The sequence below is a fragment of the Cnephaeus nilssonii genome, assembly GCF_951640355.1.
Source record: "Cnephaeus nilssonii genome assembly, chromosome: 4".
NCBI classification, from domain to species: Eukaryota; Metazoa; Chordata; class Mammalia; order Chiroptera; family Vespertilionidae; genus Cnephaeus; species Cnephaeus nilssonii.
The window spans coordinates 16555120-16571346 of record NC_137075.1 but is presented as its reverse complement, the minus strand read 5'-3'; the positions used below and the strand labels follow the sequence as shown (position 1 = coordinate 16571346).

The 16227-nt window shown below is 38.8% G+C and overlaps 1 protein-coding gene and 1 pseudogene across 5 annotated transcripts in view; one reads left to right on the top strand and one right to left on the bottom strand.

Moving 5' to 3' along the window:
- Positions 1-16227, top strand: part of UPF2 (UPF2 regulator of nonsense mediated mRNA decay) — a gene marked incomplete at its 3' end in the record, with an annotated part of 124470 nt that overhangs the window by 43176 nt on the left and 65067 nt on the right. For all 4 annotated transcript variants that reach the window (XM_079767591.1, XM_079767590.1, XM_079767593.1 and 1 more), the window contains exon 8: positions 338-423. In XM_079767591.1, the coding sequence (XP_079623717.1) occupies positions 338-423 (86 nt within the window). The remainder of the gene's footprint in view (positions 1-337; positions 424-16227) is intronic.
- LOC307098856 (peptidyl-prolyl cis-trans isomerase A-like) lies at positions 11441-13340 on the bottom strand (annotated as a pseudogene). The gene has a single exon. The product of its transcript is annotated as a peptidyl-prolyl cis-trans isomerase A-like (transcript).

Below are 16227 nucleotides of genomic sequence, written 5' to 3'. Positions count from 1 at the left end.
TTTTAACTTGAATGAGGTTAAAGCATTGATTGTGCATTTAATGTAATTATTTGCCAAACATTGCATGATCATCAATCTACCCACTCAAAGTTCTTTTTCTAACAATAGGTTGCAATTTAAAAGTTTATGAAACATGTATTTTGAGATAACATAAGGATAGAGGAGTTTAAGCTCAGTGATCTTTTAGTTTGGATATGCTTACAATACTAGTGTTTTAAAACCATTTGAAACATTTAGGAATAAGTGGAAATCCATTGTAGTATCCAGGGTTTCTGTTTTTAGTAGCTAAATAAAGATTTTTTTTTTTTTAAGAAAAAGTTTGCTTTTTCTCCTATAGGCAGCAATGGATTTTTGCATGAACATGAACACAAAAGCAAATAGGAAGAAGTTGGTACGGGCACTCTTTATAGTTCCCAGACAAAGGTAGGTATTTTTTTTAAAATAAAGAGTCATTTTTTAGTGTTTTTACTTGAGTGATGATTGTAAGATCAAAGTTTTTATTTAGTTACTTCTTTAAAAATATTCCTTGTCAACAGACATTATTACTATAACTTGTTTCTCATTGATTTTTGTTCTTTTTGTCATTAGCTCTAAGTGGAAATATTTCTTCTGATGCTTTCCTATTATTTTAAGAGAAAATATAACCTATTTTAAGAGAAATGATAATCTTTGCTAGAAGCAATTGGTTTACATTTTTGCTTCTGAGGAGAAAAAATATAATAAATGGTATATAAGTTTTTTGGAGAGTTTTATTTTGTGTAAAGATTACACTAATTGAGTGTGTTCAGTTCTTGCTGTTGTATTTTAATGAAAAATTTCAAGTTATTTTGTAATTATGATAGTTTAGAATTGGAAGTCACATTAACATGTGTTGCTGAGAATTCAAGTAGTATATTCAGTTGTGTGCGTTATGCTTATAGAGAATTCTAATGCTCTAAATTACACTAAATTTAATGCCTTACTTCATCTGCAAATTTCAGGACTACTTATAGATTATTCACCTTAGGAACCTGGAGAAGATTTATTTCTGTTTATTCAACAATAAATTATTAAAGAATTTTGTTAAATATTATGATGACTACATATAACATAGCCAAGATAGATACAAAAGATAAGAATTCTAAGGGATTTTACTAAAGATTTCTTAAGCAAGATTTTAATTTGGTTCATTCATTAATAGGGGCCCATTATCTTTTAATGGTAAGATTTCTCAGTGAAACCAAATCACTGCTTTTCTTTTTTTTTTTTGTATTGGTTTTTATCTCTTCTCAGCATCATTAATATGAGCATTAGGTTTTTTATTTTAGTGGGGAAAGGGAGATGGAATGGGCTAATACATGAGTAGATAACAGTTATCTAGTTGAGAAAGCAAAAAAGATCAATGTTTTTATTGCATAAAATTATATATTTCATCAAATGCAAGATGCTGTTAGTTACGAAGTGTACCATTATTTTATGTGCAACTAAGAGAAAAAAATATTGCCATTTTAAGGCTTTGATTAAGAAGCATATTTCACTTTCTTACACACAAATGTAGGTTTATAGTTATGAGTACACGAAACACCTAGTTTATTCTTGTGTTATTATTGTAATTATTTTCCATATGAACAACTGTAAACCTTCTTTTGCCCCACCCTGTATTTGTAAATGGGAAAAAGTGCACCTTGAATTGATGAGAACTCAAATATTATTTTTCCCCATTATCTTGGACCAAATTTTTTTAAATAATGCTTTTTTTTTTAACCTTATACAATAGAATGTTTACTTTCACATTTTTCTGTTCAACTGTTTATTTGAATGCAGAAACGTGTATAACAATCGTCTGGAATTATTTAACAGAATAAACCAAGGTTAGCAAAAATAAAAGGCTTTGTTAACAAAAGAAATTATGCAATGATATTTAAGTAGTTTATTATAAAAGAGCATCTTGCTTCTTTGTATCCCCATTTCATTCTACTCCACCATTGCCTGCTCCTGTCTCCAAAAGAAAAAGTTCTCAAAAACTATGTACTACTATTTGGTTCTTATGCCAGTTATTTCTTTATAGCTGAATTTATCTGCTTTTAGCTTAGCAGATTTCTGCAAATTAGAAGTAGTTGGAATCTGCTAGAAAACATAGACTTGAAAGTAGTAGGAAGTGACAATTTATAGTTTGAAAGGAGAAAAAATAAAGATACAAGTATTTAAAATGAATGTATAACATTCTGGAGCCATGAGGAAGAAACCACGTAATCTTACATATCTGAAATGTATCCATATAATAATTTGGTGTTTTTTTTTAAATCCTCACCTGAGAATTTTTTTATTTATTGATTGATTTTAGAGAGAGAGGAAGGAAAAAGAAAAACACCGATGAGAGAGAGAAACGTTGATCGGTTGCCTCCCGTGTGTGCCCCAACCAGGAATCAAACCCATAACCTTTGTGTGTACTGGACGATGCTCCAACTGAGCAATCCAGCCAGCACTAATTTACGTTTCTTTCTTTTTTTTTTTAAAAAATATATTTTATTGATTTTTCACAGAGAGGAAGAGAGAGGGATAGAGAGTTAGAAACATCGATGATAGAGAAACATCGATCAGCTGCCTCTTGCACAACCCCTATTGGGGCTGTGCCCGCAACCAAGGTACATGCCCTTGACCGGAATCAAACCCGGGACCTTTCAGTCCGCAGGCCGACGCTCTATCCACTGAGCCAAACCGGTTTCGGCAAATTTAGGTTTCTTATAAATCAGTCTAAGTGATCAGGAAAGATTAAATTATGTTCTAAAATTTTTAAAAAATACTTTTAAAATTGGTTTTTAGAGAGAGAGGAAGGGAGAGGGGTAGAGAGGTAGAAACATCGATGAGACAGGAACATCATCCATCGATCTGCTGCCTCCTGCATGTCCCACTCTGAGGTTTGGGCCTGCAATCCCTGGCATGTGCCCTAACCTGGACTCAAACCTGTGATCTTTGGTTCCTGGGTTGACACTCAGCCACTGAGCCATACCGGTAGGTAGGGTTGTGTTCTAAAATTTTTTCACTCATTGATTAATTCATTAAGACAGTGATTTTCAGCTGCTGTGTTGCAAGAATTTTTAAAATAAAACATGCAATACCTGACTAGTCAGGGACCCTGACCTCTTTTCCCTTAGATTGTCAAATAACAAGATGACAACAGCCAACATAATAGCTGTCTGGTGTGAATGAGTCAGAATTATGCCAATTTTTTTAACAGATTGGCAAAAAATATATTTTTTGGTGTGTCGCAAAATTTTAGTAATTAGTTTATGTGCACCATGAGATGAAAAATGTTGAAAAATCGCTACATTTAAGGGTTTTCTGTATACTGTGGTTAGTGCTTAGGTACAGTGGTGAACAAGAGGGGCTTGACTCTTGTATTCATGCAGACTATAGTTTGGATAGAAAGATAAAGATGCCTAAGTATAATTACCAAGAAGAATCACAGTGTGCTTTCAAGTACATAGCAAGTGGAACTGATTTATTCTTGGGTGAGAGAAAGCTGCCTGGAGCAAGGGCATTTTTTTAAAAATATTTTTTAAAAATATATTTTTACTGATTTCAGAGAGGAAGGGAGAGAGGGAGAGAGATATAGAAACATCAGTGATGAGAGAGAATCATTGATAGGCTGCCTCCTGCATGCCCTCCCTTGGGGATTGAGCCCACAACTTGGGCATGTTCCCTGACCGGGAATCAAACTGTGAACTCCTGGTTCATAGGTTGATGCTCAACCACTGAGCCACGCCGGCTTGGCCGGAACAAGGGCATTTAATCTGAGTTCTGAGAAAGGAATTATCTAGACTAGGGGTGGGTGAGGAAAGGGAATGTTGAAAGCATTTCTGATAGAGGCAACAGTATGTGCAAAAGCCAGAGACTTGGTATCAAACTACTGCAAAACCTCTTTCTTGGTTTCTCTGGACATTGACATCTAGAATAAGCTGCAGGAAATAGGCCCTGTTTGTTTATTTTATTTTATTTTTTTGGCCCTGTTTACTTCTTTATCTCCAGCATTTAGCACATTGCCTGACAGCTAGAAGATGATATTTAATGCCCCATTTCAACTTCTTGAGTCTTAATTCTAGCCACTCTTGCTCTTGTAAAATCCTAATCTGTAATGATTTGACTACCCTTTGCTCTCTCTACTTCCAAGAATCTCTTTTCTATTCTATCTGTGGGATATCCTTTATTATTCTTCTGAAAATCTCGGGCTCAGCCTTTAAGTCTTATTTAGCATCAAAGCTAAATAATATTCATCTTTGCTGAATAATTGTCCTTATTTCTTTTATGTAGATATAGGTGCTCTTTTATAGTGCTTTCATCATGTCTTCATATGAAGAAATACCACAATGTTGGTTTGCCGCCTATATCCCTACCAAACTGTAAAAACTATAAGCTCTTTAAAAGGGAAGACTAGACCTTTTCATTTTGTACATCCCCAACACCAAGTGTAGTGTTTGGTACCAAGTTAAGTGCTTGAAGATACTTGGTGAGTTTATGTTAGTCATGCAAATTTAAAAATTTATTTGGAAAAACAAGTAATCATCCACAGGGCTCAAAACCCAGAAGTATAAAACATTACATGCTGAAAAGTGTTATTTCTGTCCTTGTCTCCCCATCTAATTTCTACTCCTCCCAATAGGAAACCACTATCTTGATTCTTTTGTATCCTTCCAAAGTTTCTTTTGCATCTAGGACGAGAAAATGCAATTAAATTTCCTGATTTTTACACAGGGGCAACTTAATGCACCTATTAGTCTGATCTTTACTGTTTCCACATAACAATATAGCGTGGAGATCTTTTCAGATAAATACATAATTTCCCTTGTTCTTTTAAAGATACATTGTTTCTTTTTATGTATCCTACCTAATAATAGACAAATATGCAAATTGACCGTACCTTCGCCATGCCCACGATTGGCCAGGAGGCACGGGGGGGCGGCGTGTCCGATTGGGCTGGCAGGACGCTGAGCTCGTGACGCCAGCAGCGGCGTGAGCTCAGTGTCTGCGCCATGGCTGTGCTGTGGCACAGAAGGAGCCTCTGGGGCAGCGAGCTCATGTCCCGCCACGGACCATCAAAAGCGGGGGAGCTGGGTGCCTGTCCGCTCTGGCATCATGTGCGGCGGAGGCTTCTGAAAGGCCTGGTGCACCAGCGATCGAAAGTGAAAGCGTGGGAGATGGGTGCCTGTCCGCTCAGGCACCAGGCCTTTCAGAAGCTTTCGCTGCGCCGGAGGCTTCTGAAAGGCCTGGTGCACCAGCGGACAGGCACCCGGGTCCCCCGCGATCGAAAGCAAAAGCTTGTAGGGGACCCTACACGTGCATGATTTAATCATGCACTGGGCCTCTAGTGTACTATATTTAACTATTTTGGACATTCCAGTCTTTACCATTACAATGTTGTCTTTGTACTTCCCCTTTCTTTTTTTCTCTTCTTGATTTTATGTTAGCTAGTAGCTTATTCATTTTAGATTTTTGTTAACCAAAAGAAAGAAAGAAAAATAGTTTCTGGGTTTATTGTTTATGTACTTACTCTACTGTTTTACTATTTTCTTACTCATTATTTTTGGCCTTTGTCTTGGTTAATTTCTTCTTTTTTAGTTTCTTTCATTTTTTTCTTCCTTTTTTGATATTTAATATGTTGTTGTCCTCTGAGCATGGTTTTAGCTGTATCTCTTAGTTTTGACATGGGGTGATTTCTATGTTTGTTTTCTAGAAATTCTCCAATTTTAGTTTCTTTTTCTTTTTAAATTTTTATTTGCCTATTTATTTTGGTTACCTAATGAGATGTTTGAGAGAGAACTGAAATTTCCACATAGTGGGACTTTTTGTTTTGTTTTCTGACTTGGTTAATAATTTATATACTTTTTGCACTTCAATTAGAGAATACTAATTCTCTAGTATTCTCTAATTATTTTTACTTTTTTTGAAATTTCTTTGTGGCCTATTATATAGTCAATTGTTATCAATACTCTCTGAGCACATTTTTAAAATGTTACATTCTTTGTTTTCATGTTGTAGAGTTAAATGGATTGATCAGGCAGGTTTACATTATTAAATAACTTTTATTAAGGTCTTGTGTTTTCTTGACTTTTTTTTTGTCCACTTGCTGGGTTATGGGCTGAGAGAGATGAATAGAAGACGAATACAATTGATAATGTGTTGTTTTTTCTGGTAACTGCTATATGAAGATAAAACATATCTCATACTTTTTCATTATAAAGTGTTCTTTGCTTATTTAATGCTTTTTTGGGCCTGAACACTAATTTACCTGGTATTAAGGTTATGGTTTTCTGACCCCCCCCCCCTTTTTTTCCATTTATTCTGGTATGCTTTTGCCCTTTTATATTCAGTCTTTTAGAATCACTATTTTAGTTGAGTCTCTTGTATATTATTGAATTGAATTTTTCTTTGAGATCCATTCTGAAAATGTTTCTTATAAGTTAGACTATTATATTTTTTTACTAAGACAGATAAGAATTGAGTTCTCAATTTAATTTTTTAAAGTCATGTGATCTGTTTGTATTGTCTTACATGTAGGTTTATATGTTTTCTGATTTTAGGATGGTTTTTGTATATTTGTTTTACTAGTTACTTTCATGATTATAGGTTTGCTTAGTGATGATTTATACAGTCTTACTGTTTACCACCATGAGTATGATGATAAAATAGCCTATGTTCCCTTCCCTTTCTTCTCTTCTCACTTTCTCTCCTCACCCATCTGATTTTAATTAATAATGTTATCTTCCTTAATATACTTTTTACTCTTTTTTTTTGTTTTTTGTTAATCCTCATCTGAGGATATGTTTTCCATAGATTTTTAGAGAGAGTGGAAGGGAGGGGCAGAGACAGAGAGAGAGAAACATCAATGTGAGAGAGACACATTGATTGGTTGCCTCCTGCAGGTGCCCTGACTTGAGCTGGAGATCAAGCCTGCAATCAAGGTACATGTCCTTGACTGAAATAGAATCTGAGACCCTTCAGTTCACGGGCCGATGCTCTAACCACTGGGAAACCGGCTAGGGCTATTTTTTTAACTCTTAAATGTGCTTAGACTTGTATTATTTGTCAACTTTGAATGATATTGAACTTTACTGCATTACAAGTAGGCATGGCAGACTTAATGACTTCCCATCTCTTTCATTTTCCTTCCCTTCATTTTATTTCTATGTTGATTACATATCCTGATCGGAACATAGCATTTACATTCTAATTTATCACTCTAATTCCCTCATTTGTTTTTATCTCAGTTCTAAAGTTTAAAACATTTTATGCTCTCTGCCAGTCCCTTTCTCTTGTTTCCCCAGTTATCTGTTGTTGTGCTGAAGTTCATCTTCTAGTAATTTTCTCAAGAAGAAATACCCCTTGGTATGTACAGAATGATATATCTGTGGACTTTTTGCTTGGTCAGAAAAGTCTTTAACTTTTTGCACTCGGATGTCGAGCATGACTCGACACGGTTAGCATTGGTAGCCTATCCCTTCCTTCCCTCCATCCCTCCTCCTTTATTTGGGCTTTTCTTACATTAAATAAATAAGTTTGTATGAAAAGAAACTCCAGTTTTTTATTCTACTGCCGCACTTTGTAAAATCTGGGGTATTTAAAATATTAAATCCCGAGTAGAATAAAGGAATCGAGAAAAAAGCAAGCGAGTGCAAAGGGTTAATTTTGAAGATCATCTTTTGTCCTTGATCCTCAGGTGTCTTTCTACCTTGCCTATAAAATTTGGCTTGACCCTGAGGATTATAACTTGATCCCTTAGGGAGGCTGGAATGGTAAGATAGTAGTCAACTGCTACTAAGTCTCTTCTCATTCTATTTCTCATTCCCTTTTTCCAAACCCCCATATACTCATAGACCTTTCTCCATTCTTTGAATACAAGAGAAGACTGATAATCTTTGGGGGAGAGGTAAGAAGGGAACAAAATGGGCCTAGAGTGAACAGGCCTAGAATATTCTCCTGGGTAGCCAGTTAGGTGGTATTAGGGGTAGTAGCAGGTTACTCTGTGAGCCCTCTGGACTTAGGGGCAAGCTGGGACACTTTGGGGAGAGGGGCAAGGAAAAACTTAAAACCTTCTTTTAGCTCCTGCTTTCACCTAGCTTCATTGTCCTCCCAGGCCCACCTAGTCGCTGTAGGAAGGACCTTTTAGTAACTGTGCCTCCCTCTGTGTGTGGCATTTTCTCTCCCTCACCCTCCCTAAATGACATGAATCCTATTGAATATCTTTATTCTTTTTTGTGGCCGGAATTTCCTCCTTTATCCATCCAGCTCCTTCAGCTTGAGTTGACCAAAACATGTGCTAACAAAACAAGAATGAATTATTTAATAGTTATTTGAGTGCCTAGGAGTATGAGAAACCAAAAGTCTTATATATGTACTAGAGGCCTGGTGCACGAAATTCATACACTCAGGGGCTCCCTCAGCCTGGCCTGCATCCTCTCACAGTCTGGGAGCCGGGGAGCGTCCTAAGCCAGTAGTCAGACATCCTTAGCGCTGCCACGGAGGTGGGAGAGGCTCCTGCCACCGCCGCTGCACTCGCCTGCTATGAGCCCGGCTTCTCGCTGAGCAGCGCTCCCCCCTGTGGGAGCGCACTGACAACCAGGGGGCAGCTCCTGCGGTGAGCGTCTGTCCCCTATTGGTCAGTGCACATCATAGCAACTGGTCGTTCTGCTGTTTGGTCAATTTGCATATAACCCTTTTATTATATAGGACTAGAGGCCCGGTGCATGAAAATTCATGCACTGGAGGGGGGTGCCTCAGCCTAGCCTGCCCACTCTCACAGTCTGGGAGCCCTCAGGGGCGGGAGGCGACCTGGTGATCAGGGGAAGGTGCCGCCCCATCACACCTCTGCTGCTGCCACTGCCGGCAGTGCAAGCTTTGGCCGGTCCTGGGCGGCTGGGCAGCCGACATCTGAGGCTTGCCTGCGCCTTGGGCGTCGGCTGGGCAGCTGCCATCCAAGGCTTGCCTGTGCCTTGGGCCGGCCCTGTGCAGCTGGGGGGCTGAGGGAACTGGGGGACTCTGGAGGCCTTGCTGCACACCTGTTGCCTCGGCAAGGCTGAGGGGACTGGACACCGCCATCTTTGAGGGCGTGGTAATCAATTAGCATATTCCCTCCTTATTGGCTGTGGGCGCTGCCATATTTGCGACGGCATGAGGGTCGATTAGCATATTCCTCTTTATTAGATAGGATAGGATGTCTATAAATAGTCTGTGGTAGAGAATTTAGCTATCTTACCTAGTGTGTGTACTGGTAGTTTGGTTTAGGAAGCACTAAACTATCCTATTATATCCAGTCCCCTCAGCCCCCCAGCCACCAGGGCTGGCCCGAGGCACAGGCAAGCCTCGGATGGTGGCTGCCCAGGGCTGCCCAAGGCTCAGGTAACCAGGGCCGGCTGAGGCTTACGCTGCCGGCAGTGGCAGCAGCAGAGGTGTGATGGGGGCATCACCTTCCCCTGATTGCTGGGTCGCCTCCCACCCCTGAGGGCTCCCGGACTGTGAGAGGGGGCAGGCTGGGCTGATGGGACAACCCCCCTCCCATGCACGAATTTCGTGCACCGGGCCTCTAGTATAACTCATAATGTTCTTTATAGGTTGTTTTGGGAAAAAAGGCTTTATTGAGATATAATTCACATATCATACAATTCACCCATTGGAAGTATACAGTTAAGTGTTCTAAATATATGCAACCATAACTATAATCAAATTGTAAAATATTTTTGTCCCCCTAAAAGAAACCTCATATCTATTAGCAGTCAATCATTCTCTCTCAGCCCATCCTTTCCCCTGCCCTAAGAAATCACTAATCTACTTTCGGTCTCCATGGATTTGCCTATTCTGGATATAAATGAAATCATATAGTATGTGGCTTTTTGTGCCAGGCTTCTTTCATTTAATATGTTTTCAAGATTCATTCATGTTGTAGCCTTGATTAGAATTTCCTTCCTATTTAAGACTGAATAACATTTCATTGTATAGTCATACTGTATTTTGTTTACCCATTCATTTATTAGTTATTGGACATTTGGGTTGTTTCTGTTTAGCTATGTGAATAATGCTGCAGTGACTGTACAAATTTTTGTGTACATTTTATGTTTTCAATTCTCTTGGGTACATATACCTAGGGGTGGAATTTCTGTGTCTTGGTAACTCAGTGTTTAACGTTTTTGTAACTGCCAAACTTTTCACAGTGGCTGCACCTTTTTACATTCCCAACAGCTATGATTGAGGATTCCAATTTTTCACCACTGCTTGATGTCTCTTGTAGCTTATAGCAATCCTAGTATGTGTGAAGTGGTATCTCATTATGGTTTTGATTTGCATTTCACTAATGGCTAATGATTTTGAGCATCTTTTCATGTGCTTATTGGCCATCTTAACTGGAGAAATGTCTTTAAATCCTTTGCCCCCCTTTTTAGTTATGTTGTCTTTTTTAGTTAAGTTATGAGTTCTTTATATTTTGTACCTATCTCTTATCAGACATAATTTGCAAATATTTCTCCCATTTTATGAGTTATCTTTTGCTTTCTTGGTATCAGTTATATTACAAGTTTTAAAATTTGATTTAATCCATCTTTACAATTTTTACAGGTTTTTAACTTTCAGTTGTGTTCTTCCTTCATTAAAGAAATGGTGGTTAGCCGTGGCCGGTGTGGTTCAGTTGGTTGGAGTGTCATTCTGTGCAATGATGGGCTGTGAGTTCAATTTCTGGTCAGGGCACATACCTAGATTTCATGTTTGATTCCTGCTTGGGGCATGTACATGAGGCAATAGATCAGTGTCTCTCTCTCACATCAATGTCTGTCCATGTGTCTGTCTCTTTCTCTCTTTCCCTCCTTCCCTCACTCCTTCCCTCCCTCCCTCCTTCCTTTTCTCCCTCCCTCTTTCAATCCCTCCTTCCTGTCCCTCTCTCCCTTCCTCCCTCTCTAGAATAATAAAAAAAAAATAGTGGTTAAAATAATCTCAAAAGGCTGGCATTTTATTTCTCAGCCTATTTATTTGAAGGACTCCACAGAAATGAAATCTAGAATTTCCCTTAATTGGATATTATTTTATAGTTAATCTATACACATACATAATTGAAATTTCTCAGAAGTGTTTATATCATCCTATCTAATAAAAGAGTAATATGCAAATAGACCATCACTCCAACACACAAGATGGCTGCCCCATGTGGACACAAGATGGCCGCCACAAGATGGCCAGCAGGGGAGAGCAGTTGGGAGGGACCAGGCCTGCAAGGGAGGGCAGTTGGGGGCAATCAAGCCTGCAGGGGAGGGCAGTTAGGGGTGACCAGGCTGGCAGAGGAGGGAAGTTGGGGGCAACTGGGCCTGCAGGGAAGGGTAGTTGGGGAGGGACCCAGGCCTGCAGGGGAGAGCAATTGGGGGGGACCAGGCCTGCAGGGGAGGGCAGTTAGGGGCAATCAGGCTGGCAGGGGAGTGGTTAGGGGGTGAACAGGCTGGCAGGCAGAAGCAGTTAGGGGCAATCAGGAAGGCAGGCAGGCGAGCAGTTGGGAGTCAGCAGCCCTGGATTGGGAGCCAGCAGTCCCAGTAGGATTGGGCCTAAACGGGCAGTCGGACATTCCTCTCGGGGTCCCAGATTGGAGAGGGTGCAGGCTGGGCTGAGGGACATCCCCCCACCCCCACCCTCGTGCATGAATTTCGTGCACCGGGCCTCTAGTAAATGTATAAAGATTAGAACCACTACCTAGCACCTCAGAAAGCTCCCTCACCTAAGCAAACTACTGTGTATGAAGTCAATCAGAATCAGAGAAAGTACCTAAGAATCTCTTAGTTCCTTGTTTTAAATATAGGCAAACCTGGTATTGGTTTAGTTACTTTGAAGCCATATAGATTTAACCAGATTTCAGCAGATGGACATTCAGCCTTTCTTTAGATTAATATAAACGGAATACTCTTCAGAGGTGGAATGCTTCCCTTGATTCTTAAACAGCTTTTCCTGATCCAACTTTTTTTTTTAGGAGAGTTTGCTGGAGTTTTTTTTTTTTTTTTTTTTTTTTTTAAGATAAAACATAAGTCAAATTTATTAGAGTTGTCCACAGTCAGGAATGGTGATCTTTTTGCTGGTCTTGCCATTTCTGGACCCAAAGCGCTCCATGGCTGTCACAATATCCATGCCTGCTTTCACCTGGCCGAAGACCACATGCTTGCCATCCAACCACTCAGCCTTGGCAGTGCAGATAAAAAACGGAGCCGTTTGTGTTAGGTCCAGCTTTTGCCAAGGACAAGATGCCAGGACCTGTATGTTTCAGGACGAAGTTCTAATCCTCAAATTTCTCCCCATAGATGGACTTGCCGCCTGTGCCATTATGGCGTGTGATATCACCGCCCTGGCACATAAATCCTGGAATAATTATGTGAAAGCAGGAACCTTTGTAACCAAATCCTTTCTCCCCAGTGCTCAGAGCACGGAAGTTTTCTGCTTTGGAACTTTGTCTGTAAACAGCTCGAAGGAGATGCAGCCCAAGGGCTCGCTGTTGATGGCGATGGCGAAGAACATTGGGGTTCACCAGGGTTGGTCATGGGCAGCTCCGGGTCGGCGGCGTTTGCAAAGCCATTTGCTGGAGTTTTTATGAGAGACATTCTAATTGAACCTCCTCCCCTCCCTCTTGCTCAATTCGGAAATATGAAAAAACTGAGTTTGTGGGAAATCTATTAGTATGTTATGTCACTTGATGGCGCTGTTGCTCTGGGAACATCAACATTCTGAAAAAAGTCTCAGCATTTGGATATTGATTTCAGAGTAAATGACCCCAATCTTTTGCATATTATATTTCATGTTTTTTTGAATCATCATCTGCTTTAGTGTTTCCTAATTGACTGGTAAGTGTGTTGTCTCTTATTTTTTTCCAGACATTTTGAACACATAAAATTCATAATTTTCAACAGTTAAATTCTTTAGATTGCATTGATTTGATTCTTTCTTTTTTTTTAGAGAGAGAGAAAAAGGGAGAGAGGGGGAGAGAGAGATCGATGTGAAATTAAGACTGGATAAGCTGCTTTCTGCATGCTCCCTATTGGAGATGGAGCTTAAAAGCCAGGCATATGCCCTGACTGGGAATCAAACTGGCAAACTTTTATTGCACAAACAGTGCCCAACCCACTGAGCAACACCCAGCCAGGGAAATTCTTTAGATTTTAAAAAGAAAAAAGAAACTGGAAATTTCTTTTAGAAAACTGTTTATTAGATAAAAACCTTTTCCCCTCTCAGTAACGTGCGTGTTTGTTTCTACATTCTTGTTATTGTACTATTACTTGACTGGATGTTTACTAACTTGATGATCATTAACTGCTAGGAGGATACTTAAATGTATGATTCAGGAGACCTTGAAAGTATAAGCAAGGTTTTATTATTGTATAAGGAAAAAACATCCTTTTAAAAGATTCACTCATTAACTCTTGGTAAAATAATTATCAGTCTCAGAAGATTATGAAATTCAATTTTCAAAGAAAGGATGTAAGTTTATTTTCTAATTGAATTTCAGAAGAGTCAAATTAAATAATAAATCTAGCTTAAATTTTAACAGGAATTTGCTCTTTAAATTGATTAAAATGTTCTATTTATGTTTAAATAACTTCAATGTGCTCGATATAGAATTTGGCACTCCATTTTCTTTCAGGCTCATATTTGTAGAAAAGACAGAAAAGTACACTTGTGCAGGATTAACATTAAAAAATATTATTTATGATATTAGGGATTTTATTTTGTGAAGTGATGAATGAAGAATCATAAAAGTTGAAGATTTAAATAGGGCAGGATGACATTTAGTTTCAACTATCTATTTGTAAAAGCGAAATGGAAAAAGAGGGATATTAGGAACTTGTTAGTTTGAGAACTTGTGTTTAATAGGGGGTAGAGGATTCTGAGAGAATGGAACTTCCATGTAGCCAATTCCAATAGAAACAAAACCCAGGATTACTAACTAGCTGGAAAGGCTTAAAAGAGGGGAATCTTTAAACTATGTTTTAAATTCCTACCGAAGCTGAAACCACTTACCTGTGTTGTTAGTGTACAGGTTTTGAGCCTGAAGGGATAGCACACACTGCTTTATTTTAAAATAAATAGCTATATCTACCTTTCTTTTGGGGCTGGGAAAAAACTTTGAAGTTGATTAAGCTAATTGGAAAAAGAAAGAAATGAAGCAAAGTGTAAGTGTCTTGCCCAGGAAAAGAAGAAAAAGGAAATGACCTAGGTAAAAAAAATTTTGATGCTAAGTTATAATCTGAAAATTTTTTGAAAAATACATTGTAAAGACAACCATGATTAATTTTAAAATTTAAAAACTTGAGCTAGTTCTTCAAAAAATCTAAATACAGAGGCATTAGAAAACATAAAAACATTAAAAGTTTAAGAAATGAGCCAGATGATATGCTAGAGATATTTAAAAACCACTTGAAAATCTTAGTGAAACAGATAATTGTTTGGAATAAATACACATTTTTAGAATGATTCAAGACAAAATAGATGAGTCATCATGGGGAAAAATGTAAAAAATTATCAGTTAATTTTGTCTTAAATAGATTAGTTTTATTGATTTTTTTAAAGCCTTTATGAACAAGTAATTTTTCTGCTATATTGTTCATTCCAGAGCATGAAAAAGAAAACTTGTCATATTATAATATGAAGGTACAGGCAAAATTTATAACAAAAAAAAGCCAGGAAGTTAAAAGTATTGACCAATCTCACTTTTGAATTTTGTTATAAAAATTCTAAGTAAACCACTAACATCGTATTTAATAGTATATTAAAAATAAAAATCTAGCCCTGACCTGGTGGCTCAGTTGGTTGGATTGTCATCTGTACATCAAAAGGTTGCAGTTTCAATTCCAGGTCAGGGTACATACCTAGCTTGTGGGTTTGATCCTGGATCAGGTGCGTATGGGAGGCAATTGATGTTTCTCTCACGTCGATTTTTCTCTTTCCTTGCTCTCTCTAAATTCAGTAAAAACATATCTTCACATGAGGATTAAAATAAGTAAGTAAATAAATAAATCTAGCATGATCAAAGAGGATTGACTTTAGGAATGAAAAGATATTTAAATAGGAAACCTATTAATCTATATAATACCAGTAGTGAGAACTGTGTGACTATTTTATTAAAATTATTTTGGATTGATTTTGAGAGAGAGAAACATCAGTTTGTTGTTGCACTTATTTATTGATTTATTGATTGATTCTTGTATGTGCTCTGACCAGGGATTGAACTTTCAACCTTGGCATGTCAGGATGACACATGCTCTAACCAACTGAGCTACTCGGTCAGGGCCTATGATTAGTTCCCCCATTAACTGGATAAAAGGTATTTGATAAATGAGCTTTTATCTGACATATGAAACTTGATCAAGTTTAATATTCTTACAAAAATAGGATGATGTTTTATAATATAGTGAAGAATAGACTAAAGTTAATAATATACTTAATTGTGAGATACCTGAGACATTCATTTATCTAACAAGTGTCTATTAAGCACCTACTATGATCTAGGCACTGTTTTGAGAGCTGGTAAACTGACTCCTATGGAGCTTACATTCTGATGGGGAAGGGTGACAAACAAAATAACAATAAACATAACAAGTAAGTAAATTATATAATACTAGAGGCCGGGTGCACTGGTGGGGTCCCTTGGCCTGGCTTGTGCTCTGATGTTTCTCCCTTTCTCAAAAGCAATCTGGGACCCCTCGGAGGATGTTGGAGGCCTGGTGCACGAATTCGGCTGGATCCCCACAGGCCAGGCCGAGGGACCCCACTGGTGTATGAATCCGTGCACCAGGCCTCTAGTATGTATATAAGATCTTTGGTTAATCTCTTTCTGTTCCATGTTTCATCAGTTTGTTCCATGTTTCCATGCCTGTGTGTTGAGCATCTGCCTCCGGTGGTCAGTGCGCGTCATAGCTACCGGTTAAACAGTCACTTAGGCTTTTATATATATACTAGAGGCCCAGTGCATGATTGAATCATGCACGTGTAGGGTCCCCTACATGCTTTCGCTTTCGATCACGGGGGAGCTGGGTGCCTGTCCGCTGGTGCCTGAGCGGACAGGCACCCAGCTCCCCCGCTTTTGATGGTCCGTGGTGGGACGTGAGCTCGCTGCCCCAGAGGCCCCTTCTGTGCCGCAGCACAGCCATGGCGCAGATGCTGAGCTTGAGCCACCGCTGGCGACGCGAGCTCAGCGTCCCGCCAGCCCAGTCGGCCACCCCGCCCACCCCGAGTCCCGCC